At 47.1% G+C, this 23,250-nt stretch overlaps 1 protein-coding gene across 1 annotated transcript in view; it reads right to left on the bottom strand.

Annotated features, from left to right (window-relative positions):
* Positions 1 to 1,513: 1,513 nt before the first annotated feature.
* Positions 1,514 to 23,250, bottom strand: part of mamdc2a (MAM domain containing 2a) — a 51,110-nt gene continuing 29,373 nt past the window's right edge. Inside the window, exons 7-14 of the mRNA XM_080499476.1 lie at positions 21,651 to 21,744; positions 19,161 to 19,307; positions 15,829 to 16,094; positions 15,648 to 15,744; positions 7,422 to 7,568; positions 5,232 to 5,491; positions 4,107 to 4,191; positions 1,514 to 3,426 (exon numbers count right to left, since the gene is read on the bottom strand). Coding sequence (XP_080355602.1) covers positions 3,365 to 3,426; positions 4,107 to 4,191; positions 5,232 to 5,491; positions 7,422 to 7,568; positions 15,648 to 15,744; positions 15,829 to 16,094; positions 19,161 to 19,307; positions 21,651 to 21,744 — 1,158 coding nt within the window. The 3' untranslated portion in view covers positions 1,514 to 3,364. The remainder of the gene's footprint in view (positions 3,427 to 4,106; positions 4,192 to 5,231; positions 5,492 to 7,421; positions 7,569 to 15,647; positions 15,745 to 15,828; positions 16,095 to 19,160; positions 19,308 to 21,650; positions 21,745 to 23,250) is intronic.

Below are 23,250 nucleotides of genomic sequence, written 5' to 3'. Positions count from 1 at the left end.
ATTTTCCGCCTTTCCACGTCAAAGTGAAGAAATAGACGGAGACATGGATTACTTCAGATTTTGCGCTGTATTTGGACTTCAGAAATATTTCCTCATTCACCATGCGAAAGTGGAGGAGCTTCCTTGTTTGCTCGGGGATCCCTGTTTTCAAAACACCCATATTAGAAGACTTTGGAACTATAAAGTGTAATAATAAAATGTTATAAACACGGTCTCTACCAAACAAATACACACGGAAGCTACATATGGCAGACAGCAGTGCTACTGCCGCTCTTACTAGTATAAAACACAACAGGTTTATATAACTTTAGAAGAGTATATATGTGAAATGCGAGTCCTTCGGCGCCATGTCCTCCTACCCCTCTGTTTAAAGTATCCATCTGTAAACACTTGGGTTTACAGATGGTGAATAGCCCTTCCCCTCAACCCTCTGCCTCTGCACAGTAATGAAATGGGACACCCCTCAGACTCTCCTGAACGTGCATTTCAAAGCGGTAGGGGTAGGGGTAAGATGAAGGGCTAAGGGGTAGAATTGAGACGGAGTCTTTTAGAGGGGTGTTTGTTTTTGTGTCTGTCTGGTGCGCTGTTCTGTTACAGTGAGGACATAGCGTTTACCATCTCAAATGCTCGTGCACCATCAACACCAAGATTGTAATCAAACAGGTGGAAACTGTTCGACCATTGGTGCCAGGACATGGGTTGGACATAGTGCGTTGCCCTGGCGCCTCCATACTGCAGTTCCCTGGCAGTTAGCACACCAATAGTTCACAGGGACGTACACTACCTGCTGGGGTACACTGTAATTCCACAAGGAGCTTGTCAACATCCAGTGCAGTCCCATGGGATGTAATCTGTGAGGCAGCCTCGTGGACATCACAGACAACATTTGCAAGGTTCTACCGAGTAAATATTGTGGTGTCCCGCCCACTGGAAGCGGTTCTGAGACAGAACCCGTCCTGAGTTGGTGATTCCTCGGGACCTTGTTGTTATAAGTCATCCAGCGCTTAAAGCTCTGCCTCTGGCGGTCATCCGGGATTCATAGAACCATAGTTATATACGTAACTTTCATTTTAGAAAGAACAGTGGTTTTAGAATGGACAGTGGTTTTAAACCTGGGTTTCAGAATGAACATTTTTGAATCTCTCTAGGTGGCGCTGTGGAGCCATTTTGCCTGGCCTATGAGTGAAACCAATAGAATCTGTAATGCACCACCAGGCATGATTTTTGTTCCAAAGTTGTTGAGTTTTTAAACATGTTGGGGCCCCGAAGAAGGCTGTTCATCCTGCGCCACCGTTCCCTGTGGTGCAGTCCAGCCCTAAAGACCCGTGGACACAGTTTAGGCGTCGTGGGGGAGCAGAACAGAATGTCTCAGAACACCTTCTAGATCTTCTTCATCTTCATGCTGTTCCTGTTGTTCATTTCCTCCTGCTGCCTCACCAGGGCCACCCAGCCTCATGTGTGAAAACTCACATCCTTCAGTGCAACCAGCCACACAAACATATTAAAGAGTCTCCGACATTACAACATTTATTCTAACATGTTATTTACAGATTCATTTTCATTCTCACAACGGCTTCGCCTGGAGAGCCACATTTGTGCTTGTATCTGACGTTCAATATGCTAACGTGGTCGTTTGTCCCCGACGTGAAGACGTGAGGTTCAAGAAACCTTTCAACTCCATCAGTACTGAGCATTAGCATTCCTTTAGCAATAACTATACAATATTATCAAAATGAGCTTTGAAAGAGGAAGACAAGTGTATTTCTGAGTTCTGTGACAGACAACACTAAGTGAGCAGGACCAATATGAAGGTCAACTTAGCAGACTGAGATTAGAGGCGCTCGGACTGGATGGAGGAAGTGGGGCTGACTGACGGAGGACGTGGGACTGACTGACGGAGGAAGTGGGGCTGACTGACGGAGGAAGTGGGACTGACTGACGGAGGAAGTGGCGCTGACTGGATAGAAGAAGTGGAGCTGACTGGATGGAGGAAGTGGAGCTGACTGGATGGAGGAAGTGGAGCTGACTGGATGGAGGAAGTGGTGCTGACTGGATGGAGGAAGTGGGGCTGACTGGATGGAGGAAGTGGGGCTGACTGGATGGAGGAAGTGGGGCTGACTGGATGGAGGAAGTGGAGCTGACTGGATGGAGGAAGTGGGGCTGACTGGATGGAGGAGGTGGTGCTTAATGGATGGAGGAAGTGGGGCTTAATGGACGGAGGAAGTGGGGCTTAATGGATGGAGGAAGTGGGGCTGACTGGATGGAGGAAGTGGGGCTGACTGGATGGAGGAAGTGGAGCTGACTGGATGGAGGAAGTGGGGCTGACTGGATGGAGGAAGTGGGGCTGACTGGATGGAGGAAGTGGAGCTGACTGGATGGAAGAAGTGGAGCTGACTGGATGGAGGAAGTGGAGCTGACTGGATGGAGGAAGTGGAGCTGACTGGATGGAGGAAGTGGTGCTGACTGGATGGAGGAAGTGGGGCTGACTGGATGGAGGAAGTGGAGCTGACTGGATGGAGGAAGTGGGGCTGACTGGATGGAGGAGGTGGTGCTTAATGGATGGAGGAAGTGGGGCTTAATGGACGGAGGAAGTGGGGCTTAATGGATGGAGGAAGTGGGGCTGACTGGATGGAGGAAGTGGGGCTGACTGGATGGAGGAAGTGGAGCTGACTGGATGGAGGAAGTGGGGCTGACTGGATAGAGGAAGTGGGGCTGACTGGATGGAGGAAGTGGAGCTGACTGGATGGAAGAAGTGGGGCTGACTGGATGGAGGAAGTGGTGCTGACTGGATGGAGGAAGTGGGGTTGACTGAAGGAGGAAGTGGGGCTGACTGGATGGAGGAAGTGGTGCTGACTGGATGGAGGAAGTGGGGTTGACTGAAGGAGGAAGTGGGGCTGAATGAAGAAGGAAGTGGGGTTGACTGAAGGAGGAAGTGGGGTTGACTGAAGGAGGAAGTGGGGTTGACTGAAGGAGGAAGTGGTGCTGACTGGATGGAGGAAGTGGGGTTGACTGAAGGAGGAAGTGGTGCTGACTGGATGGAGGAAGTGGGGTTGACTGAAGGAGGAAGTTGGGCTGACTGGATGGAGGAAGTGGGGTTGACTGAAGGAGGAAGTGGGGCTGAATGAAGAAGGAAGTGGGGTTGACTGAAGGAGGAAGTGGGGTTGACTGAAGGAGGAAGTGGGGTTGAATGAAGGAGGAAGTGGGGTTGACTGAAGGAGGAAGTGGGGTTGACTGAAGGAGGAAGTGGGGCTGACTGGATGGAGAAAGTGGTGAAAAGCTCATGAACAGTAAAACTGTGAAAACTTCTGTACAACTCTGCACATCGTCCTTCCTCTGGAAACCTACTGAGACGCCACAGCCCTACTCATTTCTCAATCTCATTGAAGTACTCAGAGAATCCAGAGTACTGTGCCGTGTCACCAGGATCTGAAAAGGAAGGCACAAGCATCAGCACTGGACCGGAACAGCTGGACTTCCTGCAGGACTTCCACAATAAGAGACACACTCTTCTGCTCCACTCTAATCAAAACAACATTGTGTTTTCTCATTCAATCTCATAATCAATGACACACTGAGCACAGTATTCAGTCCATGCAAACACTCATAAGTACACAAAACAGTACTGTAGAACCCGAGTGGAAAGAAATGACATCATCAGGAGCTCCAGACATGGTGGCCAGAGAAACATTCTGGCTCGTGTTCATTCAAGAATAACGAGTGAAAAATACTCTCAAACTGTACATGAAGTGACAGAGAACTGCATCTTTGAGTTGGTGTGCTAAAGGGAAGAGTGTAGTAGTAGCAGTAGCAGTACTTTGAGTTAGTGTGATAAAGTGAAGAATGTAGTAGTACTTTGAGTTAGTGATGAAGTGAAGAGTGTAGTTGTAGTAGTAGTAGTTGTAGTAGTAGTAGTAGTAGTAGTAATAGTAGTACTTTGAGTTAGAATGATAAAGTGAAGAATGTAGTAGTAGTAGTACTTTGAGTTAGAGTGATAAACTGAAGAGTGTAGTAGTAGTACTCTGAGTTAGAGTGATACAGTGAAGAGTGTAGTAGTAGTAGTACTCTGAGTTAGAGTGATACATTGAAGAGTGTAGTAGTAGTAGTACCTTCACATGGTCCCTGTTTGAACTGAATGTCATCAATGGCGATGTCACTGCGGAGAGTCGGACCTCGAATCGCTTCGAAAATCACCTGAGGGGAAAATACTACAGGATTAGATTGATGGAGGTTTACTGATGGAGGTTTACTGATGGAGGTTGACTGCTGGAGGTTGACTGCTGGAGGTTGACTGATGGAGGTTTACTGATGGAGGTATACTGATGGAAATTTACTGATGGAGATTTACTAATGGAGGTTTACTGATGGAGGTTGACTGATGGAGGTTTACTGATGGAGATTTACTGATGGAGGTTTACTGATGGAGGTTTAGACTGATGGAAGTTGACTGATGGAGGTTGACTGATGGAGGTTTACTGATGGAGGTTGACTGATGGAGGTTTACTGATGGAGATTTACTGATGGAGGTTTACTGATTGAGATTTACTGATGGAGGTTGACTGATGGAGGTTTACTGATGGAGATTTACTGATGGAGGTTTACTGATGGAGGTTTAGACTGATGGAAGTTGACTGATGGAGGTTGACTGATGGAGATTTACTGATGGAGATTTACTGATGGAGGTTTACTGCTGGAGGTTGACTGATGGAGGTTTACTGATGGAGCTTTACTGATGGAGACTTACTGATGGAGGTTTACTGATGGAGGTTTACTGATGGAGATTTACTGATGGAGGTTGACTGGAGGTTTAGACTGATGTTGCATCAGGAGTGGAAGAAAAAAAAAGAATAAGAAAAAAATGCAGCTTTCATGGGATAGTAATATTTGTGATTGTATATATTTATAATAAAAAGAAACATTGCAAAACAATCGGGTCGTTGCCTCCAGGCCTTTGGGGTTCAGTCCCTAAAAAGCAGGACCCAACCCACTGAGATAAACTCCTGACATTCATTCACAGAAACAGATTTATAAGGGAAGCTAATCGTTATTCTAGGATGGTAATGCTAACCACAGCTACTGTGACTAATGCTAATGCTACTTACAGTGGGGTGCAGGACTGAAGTAGTTCAGGATTAATGAGACTTTTGTCCTCCATTCAGCTGGAGCTTAATAGAGTGTTTAAACAGCCTTCAGCAGAAGAGAGCGTTAGGATAGTTTAGGTCCTGCTGTCCTACCTGGTGTCTGAACCGGCACTGGTAGTCCACCATGGCCCGGCTCCAGCTAACGCTCTGCTCGCTGCGCCGCCGCCACAGCAGGGCATCCTGCTGCTCGTTGCCATGCCGCAGCCACACGCTCAGGATGCCCGTCCCCGATCCGTACATGTGGTAGTAGAACACCAGACACTGTGGCCTCCATGACCCCCGCAGCTGGGAGGTCAGCAGGCGAGCTGTGTGGCCCGGCCGCATGGCAGACGCCTCGATGTACAGGAAGTGACCTGGAGGAGGACCGCACAGCTCGGTGTGAGGGAACAGCTAGAAACACTTCAGTGGGAGGGAACAGCTGGAAATAGCTCAGAGTGAGGGAACAGCTCGGTGTGAGGGAACAGCTAGAAACACTTCATTGTGAGGGAACAGTTGGAAATAGCTTGGAGTGAGGGAACAGCTCGGTGTGAGGGAACAGCTAGAAACACCTCAGTGTGAGGGAACAGCTGGAAATAGCTCGGAGTGAGGGAACAGCTCGGTGTGAGGGAACAGCTAGAAACACTTTGTTGTGAGGGAACAGTTGGAAATAGCTTGGAGTGAAGGAACAGCTCGGTGTGAGGGAACAGCTAGAAACACCTCAGCGTGAGGGAACAGCTGGAAATAGCTCGGAGTGAAGGAACAGCTCGGTGTGAGGGGACAGCTAGAAACACTTCATTGTGAGGGAACAACTGGAAATAGCTCGGAGTGAGGGAACAGCTCGGTGTGAGGGAACAGCTAGAAACACCTCAGCGTGAGGGAACAGCTGGAAATAGCTCGGAGTGAAGGAACAGCTCGGTGTGAGGGAACAGCTAGAAACACTTCATTGTGAGGGAACAGCTGGAAATAGCTCGGAGTGAGGGAACAGCTCGGTGTGAGGGAACAGCTAGAAACACTTCATTGTGAGGGAACAGCTGGAAATAGCTTGGAGTGAAGGAACAGCTCGGTGTGAGGGAACAGCTAGAAACACCTCAGTGTGAGGGAACAGCTGGAAATAGCTCGGAGTGAGGGAACAGCTCGGTGTGAGGGAACAGCTAGAAACACTTCATTGTGAGGGAACAGCTGGAAATAGCTCGGAGTGAGGGAACAGCTCGGTGTGAGGGAACAGCTAGAAACACTTCATTGTGAGGGAACAGTTGGAAATAGCTTGGAGTGAGGGAACAGCTCGGTGTGAGGGAACAGCTAGAAACACCTCAGCGTGAGGGAACAGCTGGAAATAGCTCGGAGTGAAGGAACAGCTCGGTGTGAGGGAACAGCTAGAAACACTTCATTGTGAGGGAACAGTTGGAAATAGCTTGGAGTGAGGGAACAGCTCGGTGTGAGGGAACAGCTAGAAACACCTCAGCGTGAGGGAACCGCTGGAAATAGCTCGGAGTGAAGGAACAGCTCGGTGTGAGGGAACAGCTAGAAACACCTCATCGTGAGGGAACAGCTGGAAATAGCTCGGAGTGAAGGAACAGCTCGGTGTGAGGGAACAGCTAGAAACACTTCATTGTGAGGGAACAGCTGGAAATAGCTCGGAGTGAGGGAACAGCTCGGTGTGAGGGAACAGCTGGAACCTGTTCGGCGTGGGGGAAAAGCTCGGTGAGAGGGAACAGCTGGAAATAGCTTGGTGAGAGGGAACAGCTGGATGTGAGGGAACAGCTCAGTGCGAGGGAACATCTGGAAACAGCTCAGTGTCAGGGAACAGCTGGAAAAGGTTCAGTGTAAGGGAACAGCTGGAAAACATTTGGTGTGAGGGAGCAGCTAGGTGTGAAGGAACAGCTGAGTGTAAGGGAACTACTGATAACAACTTGGTGTAGGGAACAGCTTGGTGTGAGGACCAACATCCAGCAAACATCCAACAATTTCCAGCCAACATCCAACCAACATCAATCCAACTTTGCACCAACATCAAGCCAAAATCCAAACATCCATCCAACATCCAACCAACATGCATCCAACATCCAACCAACTTCGAGCCAACATCCAACCAACATCCAGCCAACTTCGAGCCAACAGATATATTTTAAACCTATTTTATCGAAACTTATATAACTTGTGAAAAAACATATATAACTATCAATGGAAGTGTGGTTGACATTTTTTGTGTTTTTCTTTTGAACTCCTGGACAGCGGAAATTCCCTTTGGGGATTAATAAAGTGCCACTGCTTCTATTCTATTCTATGAATGAGGAAGTGACTCACCCACTCCAGTGGTGTGGTCTCCTCGGGGTCCAGTGAAGGATGTGGGTGTGTGGCCTCGGATGCGCAGCCAGTCGGCCTTGTCTCCTTTCTGGTCCTGGATGTAGCCGCAGAGTCCACTTTCAAAGTTACACTGCCCTGGGAGGGAGGCTGTGGAGCATCGTGACAACATGACTCTCTCGGAGGGAGGGAAGGAGGGAGGAAGGGAGGAAGGGAGGAAGGGAGGGAGGGAGGGAGGGAGGGAGGAAGGGAGGAAGGGAGGGGGGAGGCTGTGGAGCATCGTGGCAACATGAACCTCTGGAAGGGAGGGAAGGAGGGAGGGAGGGAGGCTGTGGAGCATCATGACAACATGACCCTCCAGGAGGGAGGGAGGAGGGAGGGAGGGAGGGAGGGAGGGAGGGAGGGAGGCTGTGGAGCATCGTGGCAACATGAACCTCTGGAAGGGAGGGAAGGAGGGAGGGAGGGAGGGAGGGAGGGAGGGAGGGAGGCTGTGGAGCATCATGACAACATGACTCTCTATGAGGGAGGGAGGGAGGGAGGCTGTGGAGCATCATGAAAACATGAACCTCTATGAGGGAGGGAGGGAGGGAGGAAAGGAGGGAGGGAGGGAGGCTGTGGAGTATCGTGACAACATGACTCTCTATGAGGGAGGGAGGAGGGAGGGAGGGAGGAAGGGAGGAAGGGAGGGAGGGAGGGAGGGAGGGAGGGAGGAAGGGAGGAAGGGAGGGAGGGAGGCTGTGGAGCATCATGACAACATGACCCTCCAGGAGGGAGGGAGGAGGGAGGGAGGGAGGGAGGAAGGGAGGGAGGCTGTGGAGCATCATGACAACATGACCCTCCAGGAGGGAGGGAGGAGGGAGGGAGGGAGGGAGGCTGTGGAGCATCGTGGCAACATGAACCTCTGGAAGGGAGGGAAGGAGGGAGGGAGGGAGGGAGGCTGTGGAGCATCATGACAACATGACCCTCCAGGAGGGAGGGAGGAGGGGAGGGAGGGAGGGAGGGAGGGAGGCTGTGGAGCATCATGACAACATGGCCCTCCAGGAGGGAGGGAGGAGGGAGGGAGGGAGGGAGGGAGGGAGGCTGTGGAGCATCGTGGCAACATGAACCTCTGGAAGGGAGGGAAGGAGGGAGGGAGGGAGGGAGGGAGGGAGGGAGGCTGTGGAGCATCATGACAACATGACCCTCCAGGAGGGAGGGAGGAGGGAGGGAGGGAGGCTGTGGAGCATCGTGGCAACATGAACCTCTGGAAGGGAGGGAAGGAGGGAGGGAGGGAGGGAGGCTGTGGAGCATCATGACAACATGACCCTCCAGGAGGGAGGGAGGAGGGAGGGAGGGAGGCTGTGGAGCATCGTGGCAACATGAACCTCTGGAAGGGAGGGAAGGAGGGAGGGAGGGAGGGAGGCTGTGGAGCATCATGACAACATGACCCTCCAGGAGGGAGGGAGGAGGGGAGGGAGGGAGGGAGGCTGTGGAGAATCATGACAGCATGACCCTCTGGGAGGGAGGGAAGGAGGGAGAGAGGGAGGGAGGGAGGCTGTGGAGCATCATGACAACATGACCCTCTAGGAGGGAGGGAGGAGGAAGGGAGGAAGGGAGGAAGGGAGGGAGGGAGGAGGGAGGGAGGAAGGGAGGAAGGGAGGAAGGGAGGGAGGGAGGGAGGGAGGGAGGGAGGGAGGGAGGGAGGGAGGGAGGCTGTGGAGCATCATGACAACATGACCCTCTAGGAGGGAGGGAGGAGGAAGGGAGGGAGGGAGGCTGTGGAGCATCATGACAACATGACCCTCTAGGAGGGAGGGAGGAAGGGAGGGAGGCTGTGGAGCATCATGACAGCATGACCCTCTACTCTCAAAAAACGGACTCAAGCCACTCTTAAAATGAACACATTAAACATTAATTCACTGGATAATACTATATTAAGTACAACCCAAACCTAAAAAGAACTATTCACTGTAAAGTAAATTCTTTTTGTTTGTTCAGCCGATCTTTGAGGTGACACATTTATATTTTATTTGACTGAAGAATATACATTTATTTTGGCAGCATCCGAAAAAGTGTATTCAATGTAACCTAAAATATTTTCATTAAATGAGCCCCTCTTAGATGCAAACACATTAATCATTCATTTGCTTAAAGAAAACATATGATTTTGTTAATAACCAAATAGTGTTAATCCATGTAACCAAAACGTTTTTCATTATCAATCAGGCTAAACACATTCACACATAGTTTGCCTAACAAACATTAAATACTTTTCATGAAAACCTAAATAGATTAAATAATTCTAACCTAAACTACGTTCATATGTGAGTCTTTGGACATGCCCCAACACATTTAAAAAAGATTTGGCGAGGAGGGCGGGATTTGAATTTTCACTTCCAGGAGTTCACCAGCCATTTTGACCATGTGCGTCGTTGGACTCGGTTGGCAGTCAAGGCTAGATGTCCAAATGGTAAGTTTTCTTTTTTTATGAACGAATATGCAAATGTATTTAGCATTATGAAAACTCATATACTCGTTGTGCAAGAGTAGCCTAATTGTCTCGTAAGACGCTTTCTGTTGATAATTTACCTCAGGCTGCATAGAAACTAAACTTTTCAAACAAGCAAGTCAAGCTAATCATTCCAGATTTTGGATGTAAGCAAGACGAGGTCTGTCTTGAAGGTGTATATCAGGGCACACATTTGGACAGACGCTTTAGCTGCTCATTGTTTTAGTGTTCAGCTAAAATCATTAGCCAGCCGTTTGCTCAAACTCAAGTTTTTCGCCTGCGGCTCGCGCAGTAAATTGAGTCAGTCAAAGATATTCGCCGTTCACGTGAATCGTGAAGATCTGTCATCAGAAAAAATAATAATAATAATAAGGGGAGAGGGGGTTTATGGCGTGTGACGCTTAAATGCACTGGCTGAGGCTTGTAAAATGTTCACTGGTGCTGTTGCGCCAAATATGCCATTTCTCCGTGGCTGCAGCCGGAGGAGCCTCCAGCTCCAGGCTGCGTGAGCCCCGCTGCCCCGCGTGCGCTCGCTCACTTCACCTGGGCAGCGCTACAGCCGCCCGCATGAGCCGGCTGACTGTAGCTCGTCTACTCGCTAACCCCGCTCCAAAAGACCCACCACTGAGGGCGATGAACCGCACGAGACATCGCGCTGACGCTGAGGTGAAAGTTATTCCGCTGTATGGGCTTTTACTGCTTTTCACTTCGTAGCTAACGGTAGCGGCTAATGTAGCAGTATACAACAGAGTTACACCGACACAGTGCGCAACTCTGCACAAAACTAATCCAAGTTTTGTGATGACTGTAGTTTTCATATTTGACAATAGCCGCGTGAAACATTAGAGGATCTACAAGCTAAAACATGCAAAGCTAACGGATAGCTACATTTACTGTGAGGCTAAATCCTATGGCTAAATTGACAGGGCAAGTGCCCGTGGTTCTGCGCGCGCTCTGCGCTCGTTACCGCGGTTGCGGTTAGTGAGAAGAGGGCTGACACCCTCAGGTGGACCGTGTGGTCAGCGAGGAGATGGCTGACCTCTCCGGGTGGACCGTGTGGTCATTGGGTGCTCACGGATATGTTTCTGCTGATCAGAGATGTGAACGTTGGCAAGTTTACCAAAACTGAACGTGTCTAGAAAGACTTGCAACTATATGTCAAACCATTTGTAAACTTTTAGTAGCCTACTGTAGCCATAAAAAAAAAACTGATTTTATGACCATTTTATTCTTAAGCGTATCTATATTCCTATAAATAATCAATAAAAGTTTAAAATCTATATTTAGAAATCGGCCCATAAAGTGTCACCTTTTTTACTATGTAGGCTACGTGTTTGCATGTCTGTTAACTATATTTCATTTTACCTTTCTTTTTTCTGTATGTGCTGCATGAGCTAAAAGAAGGTTTTTGTTTTGCAGATCTCTCCTGCCGTGTACAAGTACAAGTATAATTGTAAACTTTCATCCCAGTAAAAGCTCTGTAAAGGTAAGTCATGATTTGTGTTTGGCAGATGCATCACACTTTGATCTACATTGACGTTTGAACAATGTTAATTTCTGTTCAATCACAAATTGAAATTATTCCTGGACCAATTGGGCCATAATTAAGCCCACAAATGCCATTTAAAGGATTAATATTTAAATAAACAAATAATAAAATGCAAATTACGTTATTATGGTCACAATGCATTCAATTCCATACTTTGTTACAATGCTTACAGCATAACAACTACTACTTACACATTAAATATATGAAAGTATGCATGTCAACAAATTACTAGACTATGGCCTTGCAAAAACTATAATGCTGTTGCCAATTGGATTTTTGTGTTTGATTTGACGAACATGATGTTAGCTGTAGTTATTGTCTGTTCTTTTTAATTTTAGCCTTTAACTTCTTGTGAATAATGGTACACCAAAAATGTTGATGTGGACCTGTAAAGAGTGTAGTTCAGAACTTGCCAGTAGGTACTTGAAACTAAATAGATGGGCATACAGTCCTTAAATACTTAGTTGTGCTCAAAAGTTTACAGACAGAAATTTAGATATATATTTTTTTCAAAGAATATGAAATATAACACTTTTTTTTTCACTCATACTTAGTGGTTGTGTAAAGCCATTTATGGTGAAACAACCAAGGCTATTTTTAAATTATAATTAAAAAATAAAGCCAAAATGAACCTGATCAAAAGTTCATGATCAAGAAGAATGGGCCACTTTACCATTACTGTAGATTATATACAGAACCTCATCCACAACTACTACAAAAGAGTCCAAGCTGTCATTGATGTTAAAGGGGAAATACATGGTATTAGGAACTGGGGTGTGTTAGATCAGAGTCATTTTAGTACTGTCTTTTTTCATTAGAATTAAAAAATAGCAAACTCTGTTGTTTCAACACAGATGACTTCACACAACCACTAACTATGAGTGTAATCACACTCATGTGTTATTCAAAATATTTAAAACATTTTTTTTTTAAATTCTGGCAGGACATGTAAACTTTCAAGCAAACCTGTAAGTGATGCATGTCGCATTATTTGGACACATTTGTTTCCTAAACTTATTGTAACTTAAAAGCCTGATTGTCTACTTGAATGAGGATCCGAAGTCAGTGTTCAAGGATTATGGGGTTAGTGTCTCGCCATACTCACCAGTGTTCCTCTGTGTTCTGTTTCAGCTGTGTTTGTGTCTAATTGGCGCCAAAAGGCATCCATAATTTAGGCTAGCTGACATAAAAAAATACTAGGCTTGGTGTAACAGGTAACTGGATATGCAATCTATCATATATATAAACACTTTATAAACATAAAGTGTTTATATATACTCTATAAACAGTTTATGCAGTCAGTTTTAAACTTAAACTATTACTCTTTTTTTCCCCAATGAAATCATAAACTATAGTTTAAATATTTTATTATTTTTGTCTAAAGACCCATTATAGACTTTATTATAATAGTACTAATAATACATTTTATGTAGAAGCGCCTTTCCCGAACACCCAAGGACACTGTAAAAACATTAAAAACAAGAGCAACAGAATAAAACGGTACAAACGATTGAGAAGGTGAGCGAATAGCTAGGTGGTGTAGGACTGTCTGAACAGGTGAGTTTTGAGTTTGGATTTGAAGAGTGGCAGGGAGTCTATGGTACGGAGGTCAGAGGGGAGAGAGTTCCAGAGCTGGGGAGCATAGCGGCTCCCTAGAGCAGATTTTAGTCAATCAATTATGGTGGTAGAGATGTAAATATGTAAATTTTTGTTTTATTTCAGATTGATGAGGTGGAGGACGCTGAAAACGATGTGGAGACCACCATGATGGGCATCTTTGTCTTCAGGAGGGCCCAACATGGGTTTGCTGATGATGTCTGGATCATTGTTGAAGGTGTCAAGGTCATCAGTCGGGCTGGAAGTGTCATCATGGCATTCATCATCTTGTTTGGACTGATCTATGCCCTTGATCTAAGCTACCCAGGCAATCTCAAACACACGTTTGAGTTTGTTCAGAAAGTTATCATGCACATGGATGGACATAGGCTGAACAGCAAAATTCAGCAACTCAAAATGAAGATGTTCCAGTAATGGAGGTCCACTCTTTGTGTTTTGTGAACACTTTGTTTAGAAGTTCTTTGAAAATCTGATTACTTGGACAGATTGATTTAGAGTTGATGTGAAATACTTTCAAAATCTCAAATGCACAAACCTATGTTATTATGATTTGTTATAAAATATTTTGTTAATTGTGCTCATTTTATACTTGTTCAAGAGCAGTGAAAATTTAAGGGAGAGTGTACAATTTGTGGAAATTTTAATATAATGACTGTATGGTTTTACAGTGATTATAGAGCTCAACATTCCTATCCACTTCTGATCACATGCTGGGGTCCCGAAAGAAAACATCTGATTCTTATTTCGCACTAATTTTTAGAAAATTCTAATGTTTAAGAGTCTAAAAGCACAGCGCCGGCTAATCCGCTCTGTGCTAGTATTTTTGAAAGAACATAAAAAAAGAAAAGAATGGGACTTTTTTTTTTCTGGATCCCAACATGTGACTAGAGGTCTGCAGGCTTGTTGCACGGTTTGGCTATGCTAGTTCCTCTGTCCTGAAATTGTGAGTGCCAGTACTTACGGTCTGTATTCTTTTCCTGGAGTAATAATCATATTTTCTAAAGATTACGTGGTGGGCAGTGAGTTCCCGGCAGATCATTTACTGTGTGTTCAAATCTTGATGCAACAAGTTCAGAGGAAACACCTGTGATCATAAAGGATTGATAGTTTGTCTTGAAGCTAAAGGCTAAGATGCTATATACTATTTCAAATTGTATAATGCATGAAATTAATGTTAGCCTTTAGCTTCAAGACAAACTCACTGATCCTTATAAACATAAACGTCTCCTCTATGGAAATATTTACACTGTACAGCAACTCGTTAACCTGCAGGAAGTGATCATCTACCAGGAACTCACTGTCCACCACAGAATCTATAGGAAATATGATGATTCGAACGAGTCGTACTAGCGCCCACAACTTCAGCTCAGAGCAACTAGCGTAGCCACATTGTGCAACAAGCCAAATTGTTAATAGGGTTTGGACATGAGCAACGTTGTTAATTATCAGTCAAATGTATGTAACAACTCTGAGGTTGAGATTGTGACTTGGGCATTGATACTAGTTCTGAGCTATCCTGATAAAAATGCCGTCATGGGGATTCTCGCTCCATTTAACGCTGACTGTTTTATTATCAGCTTTTTCAGAATACAGTTTTAAAGTAAAGTTTTAACTTGTACAAAGAAATAAATCTTTTACAACAAATATTGTAGTCTGGATCAAATTTGTATGCTTTATTTAGAATGAAAACCTTTGAGTTGAACAACCACAAATTATAATAATACATTTAGAATATAACAATAGCTTTCGATATAATTATTAAAAATGGCTTGACCAAACTCATTTATATTTCTTTACATAAAAACCTTTTAGTTGAGCTATTAATTGCTAAAAATTGATTGCCCAAACCAATTTCATTTTTTTTACGTGAAAGCCTTTCCTTTTAGTCAACCAAATGAAGAAATATACTTCTGGACAAACTAAACAATATTAACATATACAGAAAAACTTGGTTTGAGTTGAGTTGAAATATATTTTTTGGATGGAACTTCTGCCCACAATTAAATTGAGTTAGTCCAATGAATCATTTTTTTGAGTGTAGGAGGGAGGGAGGAGGAAGGGAGGGAGGGAGGCTGTGGAGCATCATGACAACATGACCCTCTAGGAGGGAGGGAGGAGGAAGGGAGGGAGGGAGGCTGTGGAGCATCATGACAGCATGACCCTCTAGGAGGGAGGGAAGGAGGGAGGGAGGGAGGGAGGCTGTGGAGCGTCATGACAGCATGACCCTCCAGGAGGAAGGGAGGGAGGAAGGGAGGCTGTGGAGCATCATGACAGCATGAACATCTGGGGGGGAGGAAGGGAGGCTGTCCATCCTGTTTCATTTTAAGTCTTGAGCTCATTGCTTTGGATGTTTTTCGACGCTCCACCTTTGTTTTTGTTTTGTTTTTCAGAGCAAAGGACTGCTATGCTATCGCTATGCTCTCTTTGCTATCGCTATGCTCTCTTTGCTATCGCTACGCTATCTTTGCTGTTGCTACGTTATGGCCATGATTGACAGTTGCTGTGGCCAATCAACCAGCACCTCCCATCTGACCCAGTCAGTCTCACCTGTCCTCAGGTGAGAGGCCGTGTTTACCTGCCGACATGTGACAGTCTCCGAGGCTCACTGTGATGTCATCGATGGCGATGAGGCCACATTCCCAGAAGTTTCCACAGATGGTGACAAACACAACCTGGAAAACCAGAAGAAAGCTGAGCCAGAGCTGTGATACTGAACCAGGAGCAGTTTTTCTCCGTCAAGCTTCCACTGGTCCAACCTTGGAGACCATGGGCTTCATGTAGGTGACCACCGCCTCGGTCCACACCCCCCTGGAGGTGGCGCTCACGCTCCAAACTCTTTCCTGAGCCACGTTGTTCTCGTCATAGATGTACACAACCAGCCCGTTGTCCACCTTGCCCAGCCCATACAGCAGGTAGTAGAACCTCAGGCAGTACTTATGGTTCCCGGGGAGGAAGGGGCCGTGGAGCCGGCCCACGTACCCGGGCCTGGCAGAGGAACGGGGGTTTGCAAGGAGGTAACAGCCTGCAACAGGGGACAGGAGATTTGGTAGTTTGATATGCATTATCATTTACCTTGCTGATATCACTCACACACACACACACACACACACACACACACACACACACACACACACACACACACACACACACACACACACACACACACACACACACACACACACACACACACACACACACCAATCAGAAAGCAGACTGGCTGGCGGGGAAGGCTGTGGTTGGTCTGCCCCCTGGTGGACAGTGTGAGGATCAACACATCATCAACCTTTATGTTTGAAAAGTGGACCAATGACCTTTGACCTTTTCAGTTTGAAATCTGATTGATCTGAAGTGTTTATGGAGGCGTTGGAGGCAGAGAGCTGTCTCGCCATCAGGGGTTGAGGTTCCATTCCCGTCCACACCTCTCCTTCAGCAACACGCCGTAGCTCAAAACAACCGGCAGCCCGTTTCCATTGACGGAACCCTCGCTGTCGCCGCCACCAAGTGCCTACACCCAGTGAGTATGACCCCAACCTAAGGGGACCCCATACAACCACCACCACCACCACCACCACCACCACCACCACCCAATCCAAGTCACTCAGTTTACCTTGCCATAGCTTGGAGGACCCCAACCTCTTCACTCTCGAGTCTTTCCTCGGCCCCTCTTTCACTGTTGAGTCAGTGTTTATGGACTCCATCTTTAGCGAATCGGCCAGCAAAACCTGCCCTTCCTGTCCTTTAACCCCTAGTCAGCAACATCATTCCTTTAACCCCTAGTCAGAAACATCAGTCCTTTAACCCCACCCTAGTCAGCAACATCAGTCCTTTAACCCCACCCTAGTCAGAAACATCAGTCCTTTAACCCCTAGTCAGAAACATCAGTCCTTTAACCCCTAGTCAGAAACATCAGTCCTTTAACCCCTAGTCAGAAACATCAGTCCTTTAACCCCTAGTCAGAAACATCAGTCCTTTAACCCCTAGTCAGAAACATCAGTCCTTTAACCCCTAGTCAGAAACATCAGTCCTTTAACCCCACCCTAGTCAGCAACATCAGTCCTTTAACCCCTAGTCAGAAACATCAGTCCTTTAACCCCACCCTAGTCAGCAACATCAGTCCTTTAACCCCACCCTAGTCAGCAACATCAGTCCTTTAACCCCTAGTCAGAAACATCAGTCCTTTAACCCCACCCTAGTCAGCAACATCAGTCCTTAAACCCCACCCTAGTCAGCAACATCAGTCCTTTAATCCCTAGTCAGCAACATCAGTCCTTTAACCCCACCCTAGTCAGAAACATCAGTCCTTTAACCCCTAGTCAGAAACATCAGTCCTTTAACCCCTAGTCAGCAACATCAGTCCTTTAACCCCACCCTAGTCAGAAACATCAGTCCTTTAACCCCTAGTCAGAAACATCAGTCCTTTAACCCCACCCTAGTCAGCAACATCAGTCCTTTAACCCCACCCTAGTCAGCAACATCAGTCCTTAAACCCCACCCTAGTCAGAAACATCAGTCCTTTAACCCCTAGTCAGAAACATCAGTCCTTTAACCCCACCCTAGTCAGCAACATCAGTCCTTTAACCCCACCCTAGTCAGCAACATCAGTCCTTTAACCCCACCCTAGTCAGCAACATCAGTCCTTTAACCCCACCCTAGTCAGCAACATCAGTCCTTTAATCCCTAGTCAGCAACATCAGTCCTTTAACCCCACCCTAGTCAGCAACATCATTCCTTTAACCCCACCCTAGTCAGCAACATCAGTCCTTTAACCCCTAGTCAGCAACATCATTCCTTTAACCCCACCCTAGTCAGCAACATCAGTCCTTTAACCCCACCCTAGTCAGCAACATCAGCGGCCCCCTGTCCAATAAGACCCACCCACCACCCACAGTCCAGAACCATATCTGTGTGTGTGTATGTGTGTGTGTGTGTGTGTGTCTGTGTGTGTGTGTGTGTGTGTGTGTGTGTGTGTGTGTGTGTGTGTGTGTGTGTGTGTGTGTGTGTGTGTGTGTGTGTGTGTGTGTGTGTGTGTACTGTGACAAACTGACACTGAAACTACACACTGACACTGAAACCACACACTGAAACACAAACTACACATTTAAACTACACACTGAAACTGAACTACATGCTGACACTGAAACTACACACTGATACTGAAACTACACACTGACACCACACACTGAAACTGAAACTACACACTGACACTGAAACTACACAGTGAAACTGAAACTACACACTGAAACCGAAACTACACACTGACACTGAAACTACGCACTGATACTACACACTGAAACCGAAACTACACACTGACACTGAAACTACACACTGAAACTGAAACTACACACTGAAACCGAAACTACACACTGACACTGAAACTACGCACTGATACTACACACTGAAACCGAAACTACACACTGAAACCGAAACTACACACTGAAACCGAAACTACACACTGAAACCGAAACTACACGCTGACACTGACACTGAAACTGCACACTGAAACTACACACTGACACTGACACCACACACTGAAACACAAACTACACATTTAAACTACACACTGACACTGAAACTACGCACTGATACTACACACTGAAACCGAAACTACACACTGACACTGAAACTGCACACTGAAACTACACACTGACACTGACACCACACACTGAAACACAAACTACACATTTAAACTACACAGTGACACTGAAACTACACACTGAAACTACAAATTGACACTGAAACACAAACTACATATTTAAACTACACACTGACACTAAAACTACACACTGAAACTACACAATGACACTGAAACTACACACTGACACTGAAACTACACACTGACAGTTCTGAAGGTTCTAACGGTTGTGGAGGCTCCAACAGTTCAGAGGGTTTGAATGGTTCTAGATGTTCTAAATGTTCTGAAGGTTGTAATGGTTCTCACACTTCTGAAGGTTTTCACAGTTCTGGAGGTTCTAATGGTTCTGATTGTTCCAAATGTTCTCACAGTTCTCGAGGCTGTAACGATTCTGGAGGTTCTGACAGTTCTGAGAGTTTTAACGGTCCTGCAGGTTCTGGTCCAGGGCAGACCCACCAGAACCCGTGGTGTGGTCTCCGGTCCGGTACATGTTGGGTGTCACCGACACTCGGTTCCACACTTTACTCTCCACCGCCTCCTGCTGGTAGAGACACAGGCCGCTCTCAAAGTCACAGCTGGCGATGGCGGGGTCAAAGGTCGGCTCTGGAACACACAAACGCAGTGAGGCTGGTATTAAATTACAAGTTAGTTTGCAGCTGACCAAGGTCTGTCAGTTAGGAAAGTGGAGCGACGTGAGGGAGTCCTGCATTGATGATGCTGGTGCTAAATGACCAGCTGGTGCAGAAGAAGAGAAAAGATGCCGTGACGTTCTGGACTCAGGGTCAACATTCCAGTTTAGTCAAGATCTGCTGGTACCTCATGTTCTACTCTTCCTCTTGATCTCCTTGCTCCAGAAACCCTCGGGGGATCCTGGAGTTGCCTGGTGACACCTGTGCCGACTAGCAGCGCGTAAAGAAGGTTCTCCGAGAGAAACTCCAGCTGCAGCAGGAGGTTCTCTCTCTCCACCTCCACCTCCTGCTGCAGCTGGAGGTTCTCTCTAGCCAAAGCTAGAGGTCTCTAGCTTTAAATTTGTTCTGATAGATTGGAACCTGGATAATGGATGAATAACATTTTTCTTTTTCTTCATAATTATTTCTATATTAATACATTGTCTACTACTCCTGACATCTTTTCCACCAGCGTGAATTGAAGGTTTCTCCCGAGAAACAAGGCAACGCCTCCACCACTCCCGTCTGTTTCTCAGAACCATCAATGTTAAAGTCCAGGCCTCATTCACTGTTTAACCAGGTTTCTGGTATAGCAATAGTATAAAACATGTTTGAATTGACTTAGCATTTGAAGTTAGCGTACAGGCTGTTGATATTAATTACTGATTAACTCCATCATAATGCTGCTGCTATATTGTTCTTGGGTGTAATATTTGCAGTTTTCATTGATATAACACAAAATATTGATGTCTGGGTCAATGTCATTATCTATATAGTGTGAATGGTGTCCAGTGCGTTGAAAAAGTTTTCACTGCAAGTCATAGTTCTCTGTGGTGCTGAGAAAGGAACGATTGAGTCAAGTGAGTGTTAGCTGCTCCTGCAGCCATTGTCAATGGTGTGTCTGTTTGTGTAGTGTTCAGTAATCTGCTCTGGGTGATGCAGGGGTGGTGCTGCGGGGGCAGATGATGTGGGGGTAGGTAATGCGGGGGTGGTTGATACGGGGGTAGATGATGAAGGGGTGGTTGATACGGAGGTAGATGATGCGGGGGTGGTGCTGCTGGGGTGGTTGATATGGGGGTGGATGATGTGGGGGTAGATAATGCGGGGGTGGTTGATACGGGGGTAGATGATGCGGGGGTGGTTGATACGGGGGTAGATGATGAAGGGGTGGTTGATACGGAGGTAGATGATGCGGGGGTGGTGCTGCTGGGGTGGTTGATATGGGGGTGGATGATGTGGGGGTAGATAATGCGGGGGTGGTTGATACGGGGGTAGATGATGCGGGGGTGGTTGATACGGGGGTAGATGATGCGGGGGTGGTTGATACGGAGGTAGATGATGAGGGGGTGGTTGATACGGGGGTAGATGATGAGGGGGTGGTTGATACGGAGGTAGATGATGAGGGGGTGGTTGATACGGGGGTAGATGATGAGGGGGTGGTTGATAAGGAGGTAGATGATGCGGGGGTGGTTGATACGGGGGTGGATGACCAGTTTGTCGTGTCTCGGAAAAGCAATGTCTCTGGTGCAGCTCTCGGTTTTGGAAGCAGTTCTTCTCTCCCCTGTTCTTCAGTGTAGAACAGTATCGTCCTCCTTCACGAAGGCCTGAGCTCCTCTGAGTTTCTTGGTTCTCTGTAGAATTGTTGCTACATCTTTATATCGGTCTTTCGCTTCCTGGCACAGGTTTCTCTGTGCTGTGCTCTCTCCACCTCCACCTCCTGCTGCAGCTGGAGGTGGATGTGGAGAGAGAACCTCCAGGGCGCCGGGGGGGTGCGTCGCGTGCGTATATCTTTGCATCGCGTTTGTGGTTTCTGTTCAAACACGATGCAGAGGCGGTCAGCGTTCTGTTCAACCGCTGCATCGGGGACGGACCGCGGGCGCGATGCAACGAGACGCTCAGAGCAGCCTCTGTGTTCCGGCGCGGAGCTGCAGGAGCATGATCAGCGCCGGAGTGGCTGCTCCTGCGTTTGAGCAGAAGGCTAAAGGCTCCCGTGTCCCGGAGCAGCGCACCAGCGCACAAGTGCAAAGTGGAGGATGTAAACAACAACAGAGGATTCATAAGATCCAGATCTGCCGCCAGGCTGAGACGACTGTTAAGCCGTCACATATCTGCGGAGCTCTTAAGTTTATAATAGTTTTATAGTATTTATAGATTTAAATGTTGTGGCATTCAGCATGGGCAGCAAAGTAAGAATTTCATGGTGTGACTTATAGTGTGTAAAATAAAGTAAGCTGTAAGGTGTACTTCACACGTTCTGCCACTAGGAGCCACTTCTTACCCGTGTCAGTGTGACAGAACTCGGGTGAAAAAGAAACATCGTCAATGGCAACGTATCCACCGCGGGCGCTGCTGAAGGCTGCCTCAAACACCACCTGAGAACACACACACACACACACACACACACACACACACACACACACACACACACACACACACACACACACACACACACACACACACACACACACACACACACACACACACACACACACACACACACACACACACACACATACACGCAGCAGTGTAAACAGGCTGCGGGTTGTGAGATGAGATGGAGGCCAGGCGGTGGATGGAAACACTCGCTCTGACTCACTGACCTACTTAGTCAAACCTTATGCAAGTTTCTTTCCAGCGCCATGATGGCGTTAAAAGGACATCATGAAGACACACTTTTGAAGAGCAGTGGAAAGCCTCAGAGGAGGAACAAGTGTCAATCCACTGAGACTGCAGCTTCAGTCCAGCTCCGCTCTGACTGCTCACTATTTCCTGCACCAACAATCTGAACTGACCAACATCTGGCCAATATTCTGATAAGCTATTACATCAAAAGTTTAAAAACAACTTTTCTGTCTAATATCTACAATCACAATTGTAATATTCCATCAATAGGGCTTAAATCACTCCATCAATAAAAGATCAAGAGTTTTTCATCAGTGTGTTTTATAATAGAATCATTTATCAATAATGAATCACACTCACGTTCTCAGAAAGAAGTTTTTCTTATGAAAAAACAGAAAAAGACTGCAGCCGATCCCAGCTTACTGCGTGCGAGGGCAGGTTTGCCTGGTCAGGTGAGGGCAGGTTCACCTGGACAGGTGACGACAGGTTTGCCTGGTCAGGTGAGGGCAGATTCACCTGGATAGGTGAGGGCAGGTGAGGGAAGGTGAGGGCAAATTCAACTGGACAGGTGAGGGCAGGTTCACCTGGACAGGTGAGGGAAAGTTCATCTGGACAGGTGAGGGCAGGTTCACCGGGACAGGTGAGGGCAGGTGAGGACAGGTGAGGGCAGGTTCACCTGGACAGGAGAGGACAGGTGAGAGATGGTTCGCCTGGACAGGTGAGAACAGATGTGGGCAAGTTCACCTGGACAGGTGATGACAGGTTCATCTGGACAGGTGAGGGCAGGTTCACCTGTACAGGTGAGGGCAGGTGGGGACAGGTGAGTGCGGGTTGACCTGGAAGGGTGAGGACAGGTGAGGGAAGGTTCATCTGGACAGGTGTGGGCAGGTTCACCTGGACGGGAGAGGACAGGTTCACCTGGACAGGTGAGAACGATGAGGACAAGTTCACCTGGACAGTAGAGGACAGTTGAGGGAAGGTTCACCTGGACAGGGGAGAGCAGGTGAGGGCAGGTTCACCTAGACAGGTGAGAATAGGTGAGGGCAGGTGAAGGCAGGTGTGGACAGGTGAAGGCAGGTTCACCAGGAGAGGTGAGGGCAGGTGAGGACAGGTGAGGGCAGGTTCACCTGGAAGGGTGAGGACAGGTGAGGATAGGTGAGGGCAAGTGAGGACAGGTGAGGGCAAGTGAGGGCAGGTTCACCTGGAAGGGTGAGGACAGGTGAGGGCAGATTCACCTGGATAGGTGAGGGCAGGTG

This window comes from Blennius ocellaris (genome assembly GCF_963422515.1).
Source record: "Blennius ocellaris genome assembly, chromosome: 7".
Lineage (NCBI taxonomy): Eukaryota > Metazoa > Chordata > Actinopteri > Blenniiformes > Blenniidae > Blennius > Blennius ocellaris.
The sequence above is the reverse complement of the archived record's forward strand: the minus strand, read 5'-3'. Positions and strand labels throughout refer to the sequence as shown.